This window comes from Colobus angolensis, unplaced genomic scaffold (assembly GCF_000951035.1).
Source record: "Colobus angolensis palliatus isolate OR3802 unplaced genomic scaffold, Cang.pa_1.0 Scaffold35, whole genome shotgun sequence".
Lineage (NCBI taxonomy): Eukaryota > Metazoa > Chordata > Mammalia > Primates > Cercopithecidae > Colobus > Colobus angolensis.
The window spans coordinates 4,312,017-4,333,195 of NW_012116821.1; the positions used below are offsets into that span (position 1 = coordinate 4,312,017).

The 21,179-nt window shown below is 52.3% G+C and overlaps 2 protein-coding genes across 4 annotated transcripts in view; one reads left to right on the plus strand and one right to left on the minus strand.

The window, feature by feature from the left end:
* The window catches only part of SYTL3 (synaptotagmin-like 3), a 107,824-nt gene extending 96,860 nt beyond the window's left edge, over positions 1 to 10,964 (plus strand). For both annotated transcript variants that reach the window (XM_011952771.1, XM_011952772.1), the window contains 5 exons: positions 3,186 to 3,356; positions 6,571 to 6,673; positions 8,203 to 8,305; positions 9,419 to 9,624; positions 10,590 to 10,964. In XM_011952771.1, coding sequence (XP_011808161.1) covers positions 3,186 to 3,356; positions 6,571 to 6,673; positions 8,203 to 8,305; positions 9,419 to 9,624; positions 10,590 to 10,699 — 693 coding nt within the window. In that variant the 3' untranslated portion in view covers positions 10,700 to 10,964. The remainder of the gene's footprint in view (positions 1 to 3,185; positions 3,357 to 6,570; positions 6,674 to 8,202; positions 8,306 to 9,418; positions 9,625 to 10,589) is intronic.
* Positions 10,965 to 11,862: 898 nt separating this feature from the next.
* Positions 11,863 to 21,179, minus strand: part of EZR (ezrin) — a 57,506-nt gene continuing 48,189 nt past the window's right edge. For both annotated transcript variants that reach the window (XM_011952769.1, XM_011952770.1), the window contains 6 exons: positions 17,697 to 17,860; positions 17,204 to 17,334; positions 16,235 to 16,395; positions 15,778 to 15,870; positions 13,402 to 13,653; positions 11,863 to 13,217 (listed from right to left, as the gene is read on the minus strand). In XM_011952769.1, coding sequence (XP_011808159.1) covers positions 13,053 to 13,217; positions 13,402 to 13,653; positions 15,778 to 15,870; positions 16,235 to 16,395; positions 17,204 to 17,334; positions 17,697 to 17,860 — 966 coding nt within the window. In that variant the 3' untranslated portion in view covers positions 11,863 to 13,052. The remainder of the gene's footprint in view (positions 13,218 to 13,401; positions 13,654 to 15,777; positions 15,871 to 16,234; positions 16,396 to 17,203; positions 17,335 to 17,696; positions 17,861 to 21,179) is intronic.

Here is a 21,179-nt window from a genome sequence, read left to right on the forward strand (position 1 = left end):
AAAAAAAAAAAAAAAAAATTAGTTATATAATTGGATTTAAATGGTTACCTACCTTACTTAAAATGTGCACAGAATCTCAAAGATATCACTTAAAATTTTTAGCCATGGGTCTTATCGAGTGTATTGTGAATGTTTTATAATCCTGGGAAATTTTCCAGTTACAATTAAAATAATCAGCATCTCTAATCGATCCTAAATGCAGAACATCCTAACACTGGCCAGCCTCATCCTTAATAGAAATATGCATAAGATGCGAAGGATGGGAAGCCAGGGAGGCTGATCCATCATTGAAAGTCTCACAGAAGGCAGTATTTCCAATCACAATCACCCCTTTGTGCTGCACCCAGGAGCTTTGTGCGACCTGGGGTGAGCCATCAGAGTACGATTCAGGTGGATGAGGCTGTGAGAACTGTCTCCAGCCAGTTTTGAGAGAAGTGCACATCCAATGCGAGGATCTAGAAATTGATCCTCAAAGTTTTCTGAGCAGAGTACTTCTTGGCAAGCCTTTCTGGACCCAGGGAGACTTATACCCCATTTGAGACCACTGTCTTGGGGGCCTGGAGAAGATGAAGTGATCTCACGGGGTGACACTGGTCATTGCCCAGCCCTGCTCTCGAATGATCCTTACACCTCATTCCCTGCTGAACCTGGAGCAAGCCTTGTGGACCTAACAGGGCAATGGAAAATACGTCTGGTTTGAAAAGGCAGATTCTACATGCAGCAGGGAGTAGTCCTATTGACAGAAAGGGGCGAGCAATGAGTAAGGACACAGAAGAAGTGGCCTGAGCGTCGCCCACACACAGCTGGAGATGAGAGAGCTGCCTGGGGCCCGAGCCCGACCCTGCTAAGTGGCGTAGTGTTCCAGTAACCACTTCATTTCTCAGAGGGCAGCAGATGCAGCCAGCCCGCTGGCCAGCTGCCTGGACTAACTGATAAGGAATGTAACGGAAATATAGGGAATAGTCACGTCACTCCAGAGTTTATAGACAGATTGAATGTGGGGCAGAGTCGGAAATGGACCCATGGGCTGGGTGTGGGGGCTCACGCTTCTCACGCTTGTAATCCCAGAACTTTGGGAGGCTGAGATGGGTGGATGGCTTGAGCCCAGGAGTTTGAGACCAGCCTGGGCAATGTAGAGAGACCCCCATCTCTACAAGAAATTAAGATTAGCCAGGCATGGTGACACCTACCTGTAGTCTCAACTACTTGGGAAGCTGAGGTAGGAGGATTCCTTGAGCCTGGGAGGTGGAGGCTGCAGTGAGCTGAGATTACACCGCTGCACTCCAGTCTAGGTGAGAGAATGAGATCCTGTCCCCCTAGAAAAGATATGGACCCATGGACTTGAGGGAAAACTGGCTCAAAGTTATCCAAAGGCAGGAGAAAAAGGAATGTGACCCAAGAAATTCGCATCTCCGTGGCCACAAGCCATCCCAGCGGGGAAGAAAAGAAGGAATGAAGCGAGGAAGCTAACCTGGCCAGCCAAGCCATGTGTGCCTGGCCTGTGGACGTCAGAAGTGTGCACAGAGCCTATGGGCAGCCCAGCTGCCCATAAGAGCAGGGGACGGCCCTGCTGTGCCTCCCCTCTGTTTGCAGAGGCTGAAGGAGAGAAGTTACTGCGTTTCAGTTCCTGTTTTATTCCATCTCATCCCTCGATTGGAAAGATGGGTGAAGGTAGGCATGAGGAGATGAACCCCAAAGTAAACAAACGGCACAGCTGCTGCAAGTGGGTGCAAGTGTCCAGCCTCACAGCAACAGCCATTTCACGAGGAGTCACCATTCAAACCCCAAACAAGCACCAGAGTGAGGGCAGCAAGGGCCACAGAGGTCAGCAGCGAGACTTGGGCCTGGACACAGTCAGTGCATGTGACTCAGGCCTACAGTGTTGGCTGCCAGACCAAGGGAGGGTCGCTGAATTTCCAAGCTTCTTTTTTTTCACCTGTGAATTGGTCTGAATAATACTGACCTCGTGGGGTGTGTGTGAAAGCTAAAAAGATCAATGCATCTAAAAAGCCTGGTATGAAATAAATAAGTGTTCAGTAACTTGTAGGTTGTGTTCAATAACTTGTAGGTTTTGTTCATTATTGAGAAAATCCAACTAATAAGCTTAAAGTGAGGCCCTCAGAGGCTGAGGTGGAGTCAGCCATACCTTGGGAAGGACTGTGTGTCACACAGGGGCCTTTGGCCTCCAGTCTTTATGGGGCAGAACCCATGCTTGGCTGGGGAAGGGGTTCTCTCGTCACTCTTGGGTGTGTTGGGAACTTCCTGTGCGGACAGTAGGAACATCGTGTTGGCCTCTGCCAAGCCAGCACAGGCCCTGCATGCCTGGACACAGGCACTGTCCCTCCAGGGCAAATATGTGGTATTGGGGGGAATGGAGGAGGGGGAGTTCATGGTTGGCTTAAAAAAAAAAAATACAGGCCAGGCACGGTGGCTCACGCCTGTAATCCCAGCACTTTGGGAGGCCAAGGCGGGTAGATCATTTGAGGTCAGGAGTTCGAGACCAGCCTGGTCAACATGGTGAAACCCTGTCTCTACTAAAAATACAAAAAAATGAGCCAGGCATGGTGGTGAGCGCCTGTAGTCCCAGCTACTCGGGAGGCTGAGGCAGGAGAATCACTTGAACCCAGGAGGCAGAGGTTGCAGTAAGCTGAGATAGGACCACTGCACTTCAGCCTGGGTGACATAGTGAGACCCTGTCTCCAAAAAAAAATTTTTTTTTTAGTATTTTTGGGCCTGTTTTCAGTATTTTTGGCTAAGCCTGGCTGGGTGCAGTGTTCAGATGGAAGTTCAAATCCTGTGTGAGCATAGACTTTGGCTTGATTTCTAGTAGGCGTGGGCTGGGCAAGGACTTTCATCCTTGTCTTGTTCTGAGAATTGGGGGTTGGAGGGGCTCAGTGGCTGCCAGGGCTACCCTAGCCTGTCCCCAGGCAGAGCACTGGGCACCTGGGGAGTAGCGGGAGGGGTTCTTGAGCAGAGGGAGGACCCCCCCGCCCTAACCTGGCTGTAAGCACCTTGAGCCCCCCTAACCACATCAGGTCCCTGGCTGCATCCGCATCTTGGACTCAGCCTGTGGGAGGGAGGCCTGCGCCAGGCCCCAGGAAGTGGGGCCCTGGGAGGTGGGGTCGGAGATCCTAGGAGTGCGGGCCCCAGGAGCCCACCTGACCATCTCTGCTCTGCCTCTGCAGTATCAGGTGGCCCCTGCCCAGCTGATGACCCGGCAGCTGCAGGTCTCGGTGTGGCATCTGGGCACGCTGGCCCGGAGAGTGTTTCTTGGAGAAGTGATCATTCCTCTGGCCGCGTGGGACTTTGAAGACAGCACAACACAGTCCTTCTGCTGGCATCCGCTCCGGGCCAAGGTGATGTCTGGTTTTGGACTGAGTGCCCTCCATCCCCACTGTGATAAAGAAATCACTTTTCAGAGAGATCCCAGAGGAGAAAACATACCTGGAAAGACTTGGACCCAAGACAGTGTGTGCTTGCCGGCCTGGCGCTGTGACTTTCAAATAGTTACTTTCTCCTGGGTGGGGTGGACGGAGGGATTGTTTTAACTGTTTCAGCTCTGTTCAAGTACCCCAACAGCCCCCGCCTCAGCATCACACACAGACCCGACTGGATCAGGTCCTGTGGCTTCCCCTGGCAGAGGCCTCACCTTGCTGGTGGCTGACCTGCTGGAAGCCGGCCATGCCCTTCCCTGCGGGCACCACCCACAGCTATGCAGTTCCCCTGGGGGCTACAGTGCATTGTTTCTAACCTTTGAACCCCAGGTACTCTCAGAACAATAATAGGTGACAGATGACTGGACCCAATGCTATGAGGAAGGCAGAGGGCACCCTGGCTGGGTTGTGGAGCTCCGGCTCCTGGTCTGGAATTGTACAGCAGGAGATAGATAGCAAATGGGCAGGTGGGCGGGTCAGAGGAGTTAACTAGGCTCGATTTAGGATCCGTGTCCCCCAGGCTGTGCAGGTAGGAGGAGAGGCCTGGGAGAGAGGTTAGCATTTTTTGGAAACTCTGCTTTGTACTTTTCTGTGTCCAGATCTCAGACTGGGAGAGAGTTCATGTGAGACCATGAGGGATGAAAAACGTGGGCTTCTACCATCTCTTTAAAAACCCCAGCCAGGAGGCCGAGCACGGTGGCTCTCAGCAAAGTGCTGTAATCCCAGCACTTTGGGAGGCCGAGGCAGGCAGATCACGAGGTCAGGAGATTGAGACCATCCTGGCTAACACAGTGAAACCCCGTATCTACTAAAAATACAAAAATTAGCTGGGTGTGGTGGTGTGCGCCTGTAATCCCAGCTACTCGGGAGGCTGAGACAGGAGAATTGCTCGAACCTGGGAGGCGGAGGTTGCAGTGAGCCGAGATCACGCCACTGCATTTCAGCCTGGCGACAGCAAGACTCCATCTCAAAACAAAACAAAACAAAAACAAAAACAAACCAACTGGATGGACTACTCCCCTCAGCCAAGGGCCCACAGCAGGCCCAGCCTTCTGCTCCAACCTGGACATAGGGCACGGGGGCCATCTGGCTTCTTTTCCTCTCTGGAGCCAGCACAGCTGGGACTTGCAGTGTCTGTGCCGGAAAGCTTCTCAGGTTTCAGCTGAGGCCTGCTGGTGAGCCGCCTGCCCCCTCCCTGCTCCTCCAGGCAATGCCCACACTCCCATTGCCTGTGCTGACTCCCCCAAGCTAGAGTCTGGGCTTAGACTTCCCCTTCCCAGTGCCCACCTGGAATGCATCCCCTATCCAAGGTCAGCCCAAGACAACCCAAAGCCTACCTCCTCTAGGAAGCCTTTCCTGATTACCCCTACCAGAAGTGGCCTCCCTTCCAGGATCCGGAGCTCAGGATGCTTGCCGTCTCTGGGCCTGATCTTCAGCCTCGGTGTCCCTTTGCTCCTGCCCCAGCCATGCTGCGGGTGGGTGAAGCGTCTGGCTTCCATGCCTTCTTCTCATCCCCACTCTGTCATCTCTCAGAAGAGCATCAGCTCCTCCAGGACACCCTGTTTCCAGCTTAGACTCCCTTCTGTCAGAGGCTGAATCCCCCGTGCACTCTATCTCTCCCACACCTCTGTCATCAGCTTGAAGACAAGGCCTGGAACAAGCACAGGGCCTGGAATAGGACAGGTGGCCACCAGGCCTCATCAGACTGAGCCTGCTCTGGCAAGTGGGTGAGGAGCAGATGGCATGGAGCTGAAAGGCATCCCTCCTAAAGCCAGTGGGGTGGGGAGTCCGCCCACAGGCCTGCCCCTGGGCTCCATTCTGACTCGGTTTCTGACTGCTGAAGCTGGAGACAGCCATATCTCGTTTGGTACCCGAGGGCCAGGAAGACGGGGGCTTGCCCATGTGGGCTCCCAGAAGTCTTGAGGCCTCTGAGGGTAACTGAGAGGGCTGCTTCTCAGTGCTGGCAGAAGCCATGGTGGCCCGGATGTGTCGAGACTAAACTTGTCCAACCTGCAGCCCAGGACGGCTCTGATTTTTGGTTTTTGTTGTTTGTTTTGAGACGGAGTTTTGCTCTGTCACCCAGGCTGGAGTGAAGCAGCATGATCCCAGCTTACTGCAACCTCTGTCCCCTAGGTTCAAGCAATTCTCTGCCTCAGCCTGTGGGATTATAGGCACCGCCACCACACCCAGCTAGTTTTTTTGTATTTTTAGTAGGCACGGGGGTTTCACCATGTTGGCCAGGCTGGTCTCGAACTCCTGACCTCAGGTGATCCACCTCGGCCTCCCAAAGTGCTGGGATTACAGGCATGAGTCATCATGCCTGGCCCTAGGATGGCATTGGGTGCAACCCAACACAAATTCATAAACTTTCTTGAAACATAAGACTTTTTCGTGATTTTAAGCTCATCAACTGTTGTTAGTGTTAGTGTATTTTATGTGTGACCCAAGACAGTTCTTCCAGTGTGGCCCAGGGAAGCCGGAAGACTGGATATCCCTGCTCTAGTCTCTTCCCAATACTCTCCTCCCACCCCACTGGGAGAAAGATGGTATGGATTTCAGGATCATCTCTTCTCCCGGCCCTCTCTTCACTCACTTTCTGGCAAAACCACTCATGACAGAAGTGCCTCGGTGGGCAGGGACGTGTCCTCAGACTTACCACACCCTGGGGGGCCACCCCCTGTGGCTCTGGGCAGAGTCTATGCCCCATGCTGTCCCCAGCATCTGTGCCAGTCCTTGGCATTGGAGGGCAGCGCGAATCTCTACTGACCTGGGTGGGGTGGATGGGGTGGAGGCTTGAGTTCATTTCTGTTTTTCAAACTTAGGCTGCGTCTGGGTTTTCGTAGAAATGTCTTAGGGAGTGTGCAATGCCCTCGAGTCACTCTGCTTCCTTCAGCTCATCTGGCTGTGGTTCGCTGGGGTGGCCGAGCTGTTCCTCCCCACGCTGGGGTTGGGGAGGGTGGGTGTGAAACCATAGATGGAAAGAAGACCAGTCTTGCCACACACACGCCTGCTCCCCCCAGGGCCTTGCAGGGGCCAGGGGGAAGCATCTGTGGACAGAGCTGAGACAACCAGAGGAGCCCGGAAGGTCCTCGGGACTTGGGGAGTACTGTGCCTAAGCTGTGCCTTTCTTCTCCAGGCAGAGAAATACGAAGACAGCGTTCCTCAGAGCAACGGAGAGCTCACAGTCCGAGCTAAGCTGCTCCTCCCTTCAGGGCCCAGAAAACTCCAAGAGGCTCAAGGTCGGTGGCCTCCAGCCCCGTGGACATCGTCTGTGTCATTGTCCACAGAGGCTGGTGTGGCAGGCAGACTGAGCGGTGGGGTGAAAGTTTTCTAGCATTTCCTTTCTACGGCCCCCATGCCCAGCTCCAGCAGCTCTTTTCTGAGCGATGCAGCGAGCCGGGAAGAGGTTCTCTGGAGCCCATAGCCTGGGGGGAAACGGGTGACCAGAAGCAGACAAGGCCTCCGATGCCCTCTCTACTCTCCTCTAAGGATAATGCCCTAGGCTTTCCTCCCAGGGGCAGATTGGATGGTCTCTGGGGGGAACCGTAGACCCTCCTGAAGAACAGAGGCTCCATGACAACGTGGAGCCAAAAGCACATCTCGAGGCGCTGGCACCTGCAGGGCTCAGATGAGATAAATCCCTGCCTCCAGGCACGTGGGTAGCTGCTGCCCAGCAAATGAAGTAGGTCAGGAAGGTGGGTCCTCAGGGACCCTGTGGAGATTTTACTCCTTCAGTAATATGGGGTGTGTGGAAAGCAGGAGGGTGGGGAAGGAGGAGAGTGGGGAAGGAGGATAGGGAGAATGCACATTTTTTTTTTTTCTTTGAGACAGAGTCTTGCTCTGTAGCCTAGGCTGGAGTGCAGCGACCCATCTCAGCTCACTGCAAGCTCCACCTCCCTGGTTCACGCCATTCTTTTTTTTTTTTAATTTTTTTTTATTTTTTTTGAGACGGAGTCTCGCTCTGTCGCCCAGGCTGGAGTGCAGTGGCTGGATCTCAGCTCACTGCAAGCTCCACCTCCCGGGTTTACGCCATTCTCCTGCCTCAGCCTCCCGAGTAGCTGGGACTACAGGTGCCCGCCACCTCACCCAGCTAGTTTTTTGTATTAAGTTCACGCCATTCTTCTGCCTGAGCCTCCTGAGTAGCTGGGACTACAGGTGCCCGCCACCACACCTGGCTAATTTTTGTATGTTTAGTAGAGATGGGGTTTCACCATGTTAGCCAGGATGGTCTTGATCTCCTGACCTCGTGATCTGCCTGCCTTGGCCTCCCAAAGTGTTGGGATTACAGGCGTGAGCCACCGCACCTGGCCAAGAATGCACATTTCTGTTGTTTCAGTGACTTCCTATTTGGCTAGAAGAGGGAATTCTGCTACCCAAGGTCACCAGCAGACAAGCAGCAAGTGCCCCATGGCCATCCCAACCTCCTAAACAGGGTCTCGGGGCTCTCACTTCCCCCCAAACTGCTGGCTACAACTAAGACTCAAACTTCAGCGTCTTCCCTCTCCTTGTGTTCCTCTTTACTCTTTGCTAGGATCTTAGTGATCCCTCCATCCTGTCCTCCACCTGACCACAGAGCGGCACAGTGTGGGCAGCGCCACAGCCTGTGGGCAGGGCCAGCGGAGCCCACTGCACCACTCCCACCTGCCCTCTTGGGGTCTGAGGGCTGTGGCAGATTCTCTTGCTAAGCTATTGGTTTTGGGGTGGTGGTACTGCATACTAACGTGTCAGGAGACGTGGCTTTGACAGTGAATACTGGCTTTCCTTCCAGGGACAGATGAGTCGTCACTTAATAGCCAACTTTGTTTGGTAGTGCTGGGAGCCAAGAATTTACCTGTGCGGCCAGATGGCACCTTGAACTCATTTGTTAAGGGGTAGGTATTCGATGTAATCAAATATTTATTGATGATGTAGTATACATCACAACCTGGCCCAGAACCTGCAGGGAACACCAAAAAATGTAAGCCACTTACAATGTCTTATTTTAGCTTTCCTGTGAAAATCTAACATAACACATATTAAAGACCTTGATTGCCAAAAATTCATGGGATGTGTACATACTGGGGTACCGGAAACCCTAATCTTCTCAGTTCTTGTGATATCAGCAAGCCAGTTTTGAAATCAAGCATTAAAAAGTAGTGTGTTCAGTAAATATTTCCTGAGCTTAACATCTCCTCTTGGACCAACAGTAAAATGCATGACTGTCCACATTTCATTCTCTCATTCACTACAGGGTGGCCCTCTAAGGCAAATACCATTAGTTATTACATTGAAGTGCAAACTCCGTCAGTGACATAAGGGAAAAATGACGGTCAAGATAGAACTGAGGCTGGACGCAGTGGCTCGTGCCTGTAATCCCAGCACTTTGGGAGGCCGAGGCAGGTGGATCATGTGAGGTCAGGAGTTCGCAACTAGCCTGGCCAACATGAAACCCCATCTCTACTAAAATATAAAAATTAGCCGGGTGTCGTGGTGGGCACCTATGATCCCAGCTGCTCAGGAGGCTGAGACAGGAGACTTCCTTGAATCTGGGGGGCAGAGGTTGCGGTGAGCTGGGATCGCACCACTTCACTCCAGCCTGAGCTACAGAGCAAAACTCCATCTCAAAAAAAGGAGAACTGAGCTTGTGTTCTAATCCTGTTGCTTATCTGCATGGCCTTGGACAAGCTTTTGTAAGTGGATTTTCCTGAGAACAGGGTTAAAAGGAGGTAACGTGTATATTTGCATTCAAGGCACCCCAAGGAGGGAAGATTAAGATGAGGGCCGCGAGGCCGTAGCATGCAACTCACCCTTCATACCTGATGCAGAATTCAGCCCTAAGGGAGATGTGCCGAATCCTGTGGTTCCCACCCTGCTTCACTGTGGAGGGTGTGGATGTTGTGGACTTGTCACTTTTCTTAGTGCTTCTGGTCTGCACTGATGCACAGGCCTCGGGAGAGGAAGCCATGTGGGTGGCAGTGATCGCAGGGTTTGTGTTCCCTCTTCAGCTGTCTCACTCTGCCAGACCAACAAAAACTGAGACTGAAGTCGCCAGTACTGAAGAAGCAGGCTTGTCCCCAGTGGAAACACTCGTTTGTCTTCAGTGGCGTAACCCCAGCTCAGCTGAGGCAGTCGAGCTTGGAGTTAACCGTGTGGGACCAGGCTCTCCTTGGAATGAACGACCGCTTGCTTGGGGGAGCCAGGCTTGGTTCAAGTAAGTCTGAGATATTGATCCCAAACATTTATCCTTTGTGATTATCCTAATGGGTACTGTGCAGAGAAAATGCTTGCAACAGGGCAGTGACTTAACTGGTTTTGAAATTGCCTAGCCTACCTTAATTGGAAATTCCTAAGTCTAGTTTTTACTCTATAGCTGAGCCATAATACAGCCAAGTATTTTGACAATTTAAATCAGATTTAGATCTGCTAAAGAAACAAAAATTATAGGCCTCCAAACGGGCTAGGCACAGTATTTGCTTTTGTTTCTGGCGTCAATCATAAAAGGATTATTTTCTTAAAGGAAAATATCTTCTTAACTCAAACAAATGGCAATTCAGAAAGTACTTCATCAAAAGTGGTCAAAACAGCAACGCTGTCCAGAGCCGCTCGGCAGGGCGCCGCCAGCATGGTGGGTGGACAGCCCTCTGCTGTGAGGTTCTGTGCCTGGCACTGCTTCTAGCTGCCAGCAGTGTCCCTGGCATGACAACCAAAAACATCTGCACACATCTCCAAGGACTTCCAACTGAGAACCAGTGACTGAAGAGAAATAAGTCTCACTGCTCAATTACTTTTCAAAGATATTTTGTCCAAAGCTTACTGTCTTCCTCTAAGAATCCTTTCCCCTGGGAAAGCCCAGCCCCCAGTCTGAGACGGCCCCACCCAGCTAGCCATGCTATCCACCCAGCTATCCACTCCCTTGGTGAAGACCCAGCCCGCCAAACCAGAGTCCTTGCCTCACTTTCAAACTACAGAGCTCCGGGCTGTTAAGAGTCTCGCAGAGCAGAGTGCCTGGGTGAATCCGTCTCCACACTAGCTTTGTTGGGGTGGGGGTAGTGGTGGTTGGCCTTTTAATGTGGACTTAAGGTGAAAAACTTTTCTGGCTGGTCATTTTCAAAGACCTGAGAGGGGATGAAGTGGTGCCCTCCCTGACCATGGCTAAGTTGTCATCCTCTCTTACAGAGGGAGACACAGCTGGTGGCGGGGATGCATGCTCACAATTGAAGCTCCAGTGGCAAAAAGTCCTTTCCAGCCCCAATCTATGGACAGACATGACCCTTGTCCTGCACTGATACGAAGGCCTCAAGGTTCCAGGTTGCAGCGGGTGTGAAGCACTGTGCGTCTGCAGAGTGGGGCTACAAACCAGGTGCAGGGTCCCAGCTGGAGACCCTTTGGACCTTGAGCAGTCTCCATCTGCAGTCCTGTCCCGTGGCTTAAACACCTACTGGTATCTGTGTATATTTAAGTTGAATACAACAATAATGTATGTTACCTAAGCCTCTGGTGGGTTATCTCCAAGATGTAGAAACTGGCCAGATTTCAATAAACGTTGTTACCGGCATTCTCCAGTGCTTATCAAATGGTAAAAGGCTGGCTGGTGGCCCTGGTGGCTCCCTACCTGTAATCCCAGCAACTTTGGGAGGCTGCAATGGATGGCTTGAGCTCAGGAGTGTGAGATCAGTCCAGGCAACATAAGAGATACCCTGTCTATGGAAAAAACAAAAAATTATCTGGGTGTGGTAGTACACACCTGTAGTCCCAGCTACTCAGGAGGCTGAGCCAGGAGGATTGAGAACAGGAGGCTGAGGCTGCAGTAAGCCCTGACTAAACAACTGTGCTCCAGCCTGAGCCAAAGGAAGACCCTGTCTCAAAAAAAAAAAAAAAAAAAAAAAGTCACAGCTTTGTTGTGAGCAGCATTTTATTTTTTTGAGACAGAGTCTCCCTCTGTCACCAGGCTGAAGTGCGGTGGCACAATCTCAGCTCCCTGCAACCTCTGACTCCCGGGTCCTAGCAAATCTCTTGCCTCAGCCTCCCAAGTAGCTGGGATTACAGGCATGCGCCACCACACCTAATTTTTGTATTTTTAGTTGAGACGGCGTTTCACCATATTGGCCAGGATGGTCTCCATCTCCTGACCTTGTGAACCACCTGCCTCGGCCTCCTCCCAAAGTGCTGGGATTACAGGCGTGAGCCACCGCGCCCAGTGGTGAGCAGCATTTTAGAGGAGCCTGGTGAGTGTTGGAGCTGTCCTCTCCCGTGGAAACTGTCTCCAGAGGAGGTTAGGTGCCCCACGGAGCACCATGTCTTGGGTTCGTCAGCTCTGACTTACCAGTGTACCCCCAGGGACACCATGGCCTCTCACAAAAAAACCCAGCCAGACGACAGCATAGAGCCCAGGTGAGTCGGCGGTGGCCCTCCCACCCCACACACACAAGTACACACCCATGCTGCTTCATGCCTTTGCAAAGCTTTTATTTCATGTCTGCAGCATGGAATCCACCTGCACATGGCATCTTAGCTGCGAAGGAGTAAGCAGTGCACGAGAAGGAATGAGTGGGCAGAACCAATGGCCTCTACAAGCTACCTTCCAGCAGCCTGCCAAGGCCATGGCAGAGACTACAAACAAACACAAGCAAACAGTCTCTTCACGGCTGGAGTCTGAAAGGTCATAGTGGCATGTGTGTATTTGACAAAATTAAAAGTGTGCATAGTCCATTACATGCATACAACACTAACAGTAAAAATCCTGTTTACACGTGACTGCAGCAGGCAGGTAACCAGCTTCACCACTGCCCTCCTGCCACATCACATCAAGTGCCATGGTTAGAGGGTTTTTCATATGTAATTCTTTTATTCTGTAAAAGGTAACAAAATATACAGAACAAAACTTTCCCTTTTTAAAACTAATGTTACAAATCTGTAGTATCACTTGTATATAAATACTATATAGCTGATCATTAATAAGGTGTATAAGTACAACAATGTATTCTAACTGTTAAGCAAAAAAACCTAAAAAAAAACAAAAAAAATTTATCCAAGTGTCCTACATACACCACTCACGCTGGTGATCACTGTGCTCTCTGCCAGCTGCATGGAGTGACGGAAGGAGGGAATCATTGTGTGTGTGTGTGCGAGAGTGCTTCAGACTCAATTTCCCAAAAAAATTTTCACCTCTCAAAGCATGTAAATATACAAAGATGGATCCTTCATAGAAATTAAAAACAAAAATCAATTTGAGCTCATTTCAAATTCAGAACAAGTATGGCACAGATGGAAGCCACGCAGCGGTTTCCTTTAACGATGCTGACTCTCGTACCACACAGGCAAGCATGAAGTTTCTTACTCAGACTTTACAGGCATTTTCTGTAATTTAATCAGTCCTGCTCCCAGCATAACACAGGAGGTGATTTGAGAATAATCGCGAGAATCAGGCCTGCTTGGCACTATGATACAACTGGGGAAAACCAACCAGGGCGCCTCCCTGGTTCCCAGCCCATGTTTCTGTTGGGTAACTGCTTTTTAAAGGAACTGGGCTCTCGGAGTTCCTAGACTCGGAGCACTAAAGACACAAGCGTGGCGAGGCTGGCAGTGCCAGCGGCAGCGCCCGCTGTGAGTGCCCCTCTGCCCTCGGTCCTGGCCTGGCCATTACAGGGCCTCGAACTCGTCGATGCGCTGCTTGGTGTTGCCCTGCCGGATCTGCCGCAGCGTCTTGTACTTGTCCCGGCCTTGCCTCATGTTTTCATTGTGGATGATGTCATTGTGGGTCCTCTTATTCTCATCTCGGGCCTGGGACAGCTCACTGCTCAGCGTCTGTAACATTAAGCAGCATTGGTCAGGTCCCTTCCTCCCCATATGGCCCAGCCCCTCCCCTAGGAAAATGGGAAGGGCAAGAGGGGTGCTAGGTGGGGCTGGCTCACATTGCTGCCTTCCCCAAGCCTGTCTGCTGCAAGAGCGAGGCAGGCCCCCTGGAGACACACAGCCCCTTGGGCCTCACCAGCAGCTGCCGCTGCACACGCTCGTTCTTCTCTGCCTCAGTGATACGCTTCTCCTCATTGCGGTCATCCCGGATGCCCTCACTAGACAGCTCTGCACTGTAGCCCGTGGGCTCCGCGCCCTCATCCTGCAAGCTCTCCTGGACATGGTAGCTCAGTGGCTCGTACACGGGGGGTGGCGGGGGCGGGGGTGCCGTCATCACCAGGTGCAGCTCCTCCTTGGTCTTCACCAGGTCATCCTGGGCTTCTTTGGCCTTTGGAAAGCAAATTAATAGGTGAGGACTTCTCACCCAAAAGTATTTTCCTCCTGGCTGTAAGAACCAACTGTTGCCTCCCTCTGTCCTGGCACGCTAAGGCAGCACTAAACCGTGCTGGGCCATAGCTTCGAAGAAGAGCCCCTCAAAGTGCATATGGGGTTTACAACCCTCTGCATCCAAGACAGGAAGAGGAACTGTGATGCCGGAGCCTGGGCAGTTTTAAAACTACCATTTCTTGGCTGGGCGCGGTGGCTCAAGCCTGTAATCCCAGCACTTTGGGAGGCCGAGACAGGCGGATCACGAGGTCAGGAGATCAAGACCATCTGGCTAACATGGTGAAACCCCGTCTCTACTAAAAAAAATACAAAAAACTAGCCGGGCGACGTGGCGGGCGCCTGTAGTCCCAGCTACTCGGGAGGCTGAGGCAGGAGAATGGCATGAACCCGGGAGGCGGAGCTTGCAGTGAGCTGAGATCCGGCCACTGCACTCCAGCCTGGGCGACACAACGCGACTCAATCTCAAAAAAAAACAAAAACAAAAACAAACAAAAAAAAACAAAACCCAAAACTACCATTTCTTTTTTTTCTGTCTATAACTCTAGACATTATATAATTTTTAGATAAAAAAAATCCTGTTAAATGAGTAACAGACTCGTTCCTAGCCTCCCCTCATGCCACGGTCATTATCAAGTGGTCTCCTGCTCACCACTTGCAGTCCTTCGAACAGCGTCACACATGCCCAGTCCTGCCCGCCCCATCCCAGCCCTGGAGTCGAGCTTAGTGTGGATCTGTGCTGGAGCCAGCTCTCCTCACTTACCTCTTAACAGGTACTTTCTCAAAAACCTAAGAACCAAAGTCTTCTGCTTGCAACTTCGGATGGTGATATGGCTGTGTCCCCACCCAAAGCTCATGTCCAACTGTAATCTCCACATGTTGGGGGGATTACCTGGTGGGAGTGACTGGATCATGGGGTGGTTTCCCCTAGGCTGGTCATGTGCTAGTGGGTGGGTTCCAAGTGAGAGCTGATGGTTTCAGTGTTTGGCACCACCCCCCCTTGCTTCTCTCTTCTGCCCTCACATAAGAGGTGTGCCTGCTTCCCCTTCGCCTTCTGCCATGACTGTAAATTTCCTGAGGCCTCCCCAACCATGTGGGACTCTGAGTCAATTAAACCTCTTTTCTTTAACTACCCAGTATCAGGTAGTTCTTTATAGCCGTGTGAGAACAGACTAATACAGATCGGCAGCAGGAATGGGGGCTGGAACAAGGGCAAGGAGGCACTAGGCAGAAGCGGCCCTGGAGAGCCAGGAGACACATCCCCAGAAGGCACCACCACAGATGGAGAAGCCACAGTGGGGGAAGAACAGGACAGAGGATCTGTGAAGGAGAAGAGCTTCTTAAAGGCTGGTGTGCAGTCTCCAATGGGAACCATCCCCCGACTTTCTCAGGGGCTGTGCCTTCCTGGAGGGCACAGGGGATCCCAGCTTCTCTCTCCCAGAGAGAAGCCCTGCATGCATCTCACAATGACAGCTACAGCTGATTAAACCTCTGTGCCAGGTCCTGGGCATGGGACCTCACATCTGCAGAGCAACTTTATGAGTTGGGTATCGCCCCCATTCTACAATACGGAAAAGGAGGCTGGGAGAGGTGATACTACTAGCCCCCAAATAGCTCATGGGCGGCAGAGCCCGGCTCTTGCTCCAGCCTAGAGACTTCCAAGGACCTGGATCTTTTCATGGTGCCCGCTACATATACCAGCTGCAGGAGGTTGTGTTTTAGGCACTGTGACCCCATTGCAAGGGGCACATAATCAGATTTAAAACCAGTTCCTGACCGGAGGCTGTGAGATCAGCACTGAACAGTTTGGGGTGGAGGGAGCAAGGTTGTGAAAATCAATCAGAAGTCCTCCCTCTGTGAATCCAGCAGCTGCACTGACTCATGTACAGTCAAACCCATCTCTTTGGGGATGTCTACTTCAATAATACAACTGGTATCGGCAGAGGATCGTGAGACATCCCAGAAGCTTCCAGTAGGACATGGCAGCTGATCCAGACCTCTCCCCCAACCCACCCACCTGCAGAAGGGCCCCACCGCAGGCCGTGCGGTTTCCCCCATGCAGACTCACCCTGTGCTGCCACTCTTCAACCTCATCCTCCTTGCGCCTCCGCGCCTCTTCCAGGAGGGCAATCTTGGCAGTGTATTCTGCAAGCTCCGCAGCCTGAGAAGGGAATGCCAAGCTAAAGTGACTTCTGATATCCTTTCAACAGAGTCCAGTTGTGAATGAGTGTTAATGTGTGTTGGTGAGCAGCCTCCACTGTGACATCTGAGTCCCCGTCACCCCCACTCCATGGCCAGCAGGGTTCGTGCACCCTCCCTGCCATCTCTTCCTGGATGCCCACACCCACCTTCAACGGGTGACCCTGGCAACAGCCCGGCCCCTTCCCCCGCCAGCTGCTTCAGTCCCCAGCAGATCAGCTTACAGCTTCCAGTCATGACAATTATTACAAGGCAGGTGTCACATTTTCCATCCACAGAAGCAGCCTCTCTATAATTCAGCATCTTGAAACTCAGGCCATTCCTACCAGCTGCTCCTGGCTCTTTATCTGATCCACCGCCTGTCTCTCCAGCTCCTCCTTAGCCCGCAGCGCGGCCATGCGGTCAGCCTCTAGGCGCTCAGCCTCCTCCTGCGCCCGCTTCCTCTCCTCCTCCAGCTGCAGGGCCCTCTGAATCTGCTCCGAGAGCTCTGAGAAGACACAAAGCCAGAGCCGTTCAAGCCCTTGGCCCAGGAACCTAGGAGCCCTGGCCTTCCATTCACACCCCCAAAGCCACAGAGCCCTAGACCAAGTCACAGGTCAAGGGGATGTCTTCCAGTGACCCTGGAGGAAAGCACTTCACAGCTCATTGCTGTTGTTTCCATGACAACTTCCTCAAGATGGCTAGAAACCCATCCAACGTGGTAGGCCAGGCGCCCTCTGCCATGTCTGACTCAACCCTCTTGGCGTTAACTCTCCCCAGGTCAGCCGCCCACTGTGCTGGTGGCCCACACTCCACTCAGAACACAAACACCCTTCCCATCTGTGCTAAGGGCTGCCAGTGAACATAGCATCTGTGGCACCTTATGTAATCAGCCCAGCTGCTGGGGTTGTCGACTGGAGCTGTGCTGGGGAGTCTGGTTCTGAAGAAGCATTTGGGTTTTAGTCTAGAGGTCGAGGACAGTGCAGCATGGCCCTGTCACTCATAGGCTGTGGGACTGTGGGAAGATCACTGTACCGCACCAAACCTTACTGTACTCATCAGGGAAACTGGGTGATTGAGCACTTACTGCAAAGGACTAGGGAAATTTTAAAATACAATGTCTTAGAACAATTAGCACCAAAGTTAATGAAGTACAGAATTGTTTTCCAAACCAAGTAACTATTTTATCATTTCGGTTGTGAGTCTGCGCTGTGGGACATGTTCTTGGTTTCCTTTCCGGTGGCTGGGTGGGTGTGGCGCCTGCCCCTGTGGAAATGCATGACCCAGTGTAGAGTGCCAGCCCCAGGGCGCCTGACCTCTCTCTGCCTTCTTGGTCTTCTCCTCGTAGTCCTGCAGCCGCAGCATCAGCTCCTCCTTCTCACGCATCATCTGCTCTTTCTCTCTCTCCACAGTTTCTCTCCTTTTCTTCTCTGTTTCCAGCTGTTGCCTGGTGCAGGGAAAAAGAGGCACAGGGAGATTTAGACTGGCAGGAAAGTGAGGGGTCAACACACTTCATGGGTATGTGCAGCTCCAGGATGGACTTGGCATCCTGAGGGCCACCCTGGCCTGCCGCCAGCCTGAGCTGCCTGAGGGAGCAGCCGCTCCAGGGCTGACACCAGACTCAGCACCACAGCAACCTCCCAGAGACAAAGGCCTCAAAGATCCCAGTGTGGCGAATGGGTTCCATTCCACCAGGCTCTCCCCATCAGCTCCGCAGTCACCTGACAGGCACTGGCTGCCACGGCAGGCAGGGCTGGCGGTAGCTGAGCTGGGAGAACACAGGCCCCCGCTCTGGCCTCCCATGCTCACCGCTCCAGCTGCTTCTGATGCTTCTCCTCCCGGGCCTGGGCCTTCATCTGCTGCACCTCGATGGTGTCGGGCTTCCTACGGCGCATGTACAGCTCGTGGTTGCCCATGCAGAGTTGTAGGATCCGCTTGTTAATTCTCAGGCGGGGGGCATAAAACACAAAGTCCTACAAAACAAAACAGGGACACCTGGACTTAAGCTCCTTTGTTTGGTGTTCTTCTCCCAAACCATACTTCACAAAGGTCCGGAACTTTTCTAAAAGAAGAAATGTAGCAGAACAGGGATGGCAGTGTCTCAGCACTGGAAATGTGCATTCTCCAGGACAGGTGGAGGAAGGGCACGTGCTGCGTGTGTGGTTACATGTGGGTATGTACATGCTGCATGCACACTGAAATCCCACTGCATGTAAACTGCAAAGCTTTTCCAAGGTGAGAACTCTCAGCCTTGGGAAACCCTTCAAGTCTCAGAGCTGCCTGCTCTTCCAGGTAGCCACCTTTCATGACGTCCTCTCCAGCCTCACTGCTCCGTCCCCAATGCTTGCCTGGATTGCCTCTGCTTCTATTTGAGCTTCCTCTGGCACAGCCTCCCCTCCCACACTGTTATTGCTATGCTGACCAGGTCACCACCCTGACTGTCAACGCCAGCCTAGGAGCTCCAGGATGAGCTCCAGGGCCTGGGCCCAACACACACGGAGACCTTTTGACTCTGGGCCCAGCCTCCCATGTGCTCTCAGTTCTCTCTCAACGCGGTCCAGCCCTGCTCCTGCACCCGCCACACCCGCTACAGATGCTCACTGCAGTGGCAACTGTTGCTTCACTCCGGTGACTCCTTTCAGCATCTCACTCCTATGAGGCCATCAGCTCCCGAGAGCAGGGGCCACATTCACTCATCTCTATCTTCCCAAGGTCAATATTTGAGGTGCTCAGTACCTGCCAGACATCACCAGCTCGTGTGGCACCGACAGCCATGTGCAAGCTCCATGGCCTTGAGCACATCCCTTCACCAGGCTCAGGGCCTTCAACCATAAGGCAGGGATGCCAGTATATCAAGGGACATCAGATATAGGACTCAATCCTCCCAGCAGTCCCGTTAGATGCTGGCATTCCCACCTTATCGGTGACGTTCAGGAGGTACTCGGAACAGCACCTGGCGCAGTAAGAGCTGGCTGACACACACAGCGGTCACTCCAATTGCTACTGCCTTCCAAGACCGCAACCAGAGGAGCCTCCTCGAAATCAAGGCAGAATCACAGCATTCAGGAAACTCATGACCATGACTGGAAACATTCGGGACACAGCTGACAATCTTAGCCCCAACTCCTTGCTACTGCTGTGATGAGCTTACAAGACAGAAGAATAGAAACTCCCACGAAAAGTTATTTTCTCCCATGAAAAGTGACTTTGTCAGCTTCCTTTTAACCTCAGGGCCCCCAGCATCCAGCTTCTGACCATTTGGAACAGGGACGGGGTGGCTAAAACAAAGAAACAGCGCGATACATCCCACAGCAACTTCTGAGACCTAATGAGGAACTGGCTGAGCAGACTCATCGACATATCTGAGAAGAATCTATTTAGCTTCTCAGTCTTTTCATCTGTTCCAGAAATCCTGGGGTGAGAGGTGATGCCAAGCCCTGAGAGCCCATGAACTTCCTGGGTGGGGCTGTCTTTGGGGTTTCACACCCTTGTTGTTAAGTCATTGGGTTTTCCAGGGAGGAGTCTGTGGAGCTGGGAGCAACCTGCCTTTTTATTTCCCACCTATCCCTTATTACACAAGAGGAAACAATCCTGCATTACAGCTTCAGAGGACTCTACCAAATAGGCTCTGACTGACTCAGAACGCTGATTAGCACCAACTCCCCTTTATGGGGTTGTGGGGGTGCAGGGGTAGGGCGGATCAATGAAAAACCTCGGCCGGGCGCGGTGGCTCAAGCCTGTAATCCCAGCACTTTGGGAGGCCGAGACGGGCGGATCACGAGGTCGGGAGATCGAGACCATCCTGGCTAACCCGGTGAAACCCCGTCTCTACTAAAAAAATACAAAAAACTAGCCGGGCGAGGTGGCGGGCGCCTGTAGTCCCAGCTACTCGGGAGGCTGAGGCAGGAGAATGGCGGGAACCCGGGAGGCAGAGCTTGCAGTGAGCTGAGATCTGGCCACTGCACTCCAGCCTGGGCGACAGAGCAAGACTCCGTCTCAATAAAAAAAAAAAAAAAAAAAAAAAAAAAAACCTCAATGGTAACTTCAGGTTAACATAACGATGTCCCCCTCTCCCCCTTTCCCTGCAGAAGACAGGTCCTGCCAGCAACGGGAACCAGGAGAATTTGGGGAGTCCACTGCCAGTGGGTGAGGGAGGATGGTGCCTGGCAGGTAATCTCTCCCAGTGCCTTATGAAGGAAGCCAGTTTCTCAAGTTAAAACAAAGATTCATACTGAAAGGTTTCTAAATCCAAGTCCCTAACCTGATGCAGGATGCAGCTTCCTGATGCAGAACGACGACACGACAAGACCTGGAGCAAGGTTTTTAAACTGGCCGAGGACCAACAAGGTAAAAATGCAAACTAGGCACAAGGAAAGTTCAAGAAAAATAAACCCAAGACCCTACAAATACAGAAGGAGAGAAGGTCAAAGGGCCCCTTTTCAAGTCCCCAAGATGCCGGGAAACTCTCCCACAAGAGGCCAATCCCAAGGCTCATCTGGCCGCAGAGATGGCAGGAGGCAGCCGCGGGAGGCAGCAAGGCAGCGGGGCTCCTGGGAAGGCCACGTGGAGGAAGCGGTTGAAGAGTCAGAGCAGAAATGCTGCTTTCTCCAAATTTCAGCTGCCTGTGGCCTTTTCCATGAGGCCACAGAAACAAAAGGCCCTTTTGAAAGGGAAAAGGCAGCCGCCTCAGCCCCTCGTAAGGTCACCTGGGCAGGCCGTGTCAGCTGTCTACAAGATCCCATCTAAAGAGCCAAAGCATGGCCCCAAACTGCTGTATGCACTTTAGCAGGGAAGAGAAGCTGGCTTTTAAAAAGGAGATGCCAATTGTTGGGAGAGAACTGGACAAAGACTCATTATGAGTTCACAGCAGAAACCACATGGGGTGAGGGTGACCCCTGAAAGTCAACACGAGATAAGGAATCCCACTGCCTCAAACTTTGGGGCTTCCTCTTCTTTTACATCAAGTTCGATGTTGAAAACTTGAACTTCTTCTGCCCAAAGTTTACAGACTGAAGCAGGGCAGTGACTCGAGCAGCCCTGGGGTGATGTGGGGGTGACAGAACTCCACCTCCTCAAACCAGGGCCCACTCAAGGCAGATGCTGCTGCCTCAGTGTGGCTCCTGCCCAACCTGCCAAAGGAATCTCACCCCCATCTTCTGATCCGGTTTAGTTTTTAATCACAGCTGTACTGTTAAATTTACTACCAGGAAGTATCTCATCTGCCTTGTTTTTAACCCTTTCCTCCACTTAAATGTAGGCTTCACCAGGGCAGGAGCTTTGCCTTGCTCATGG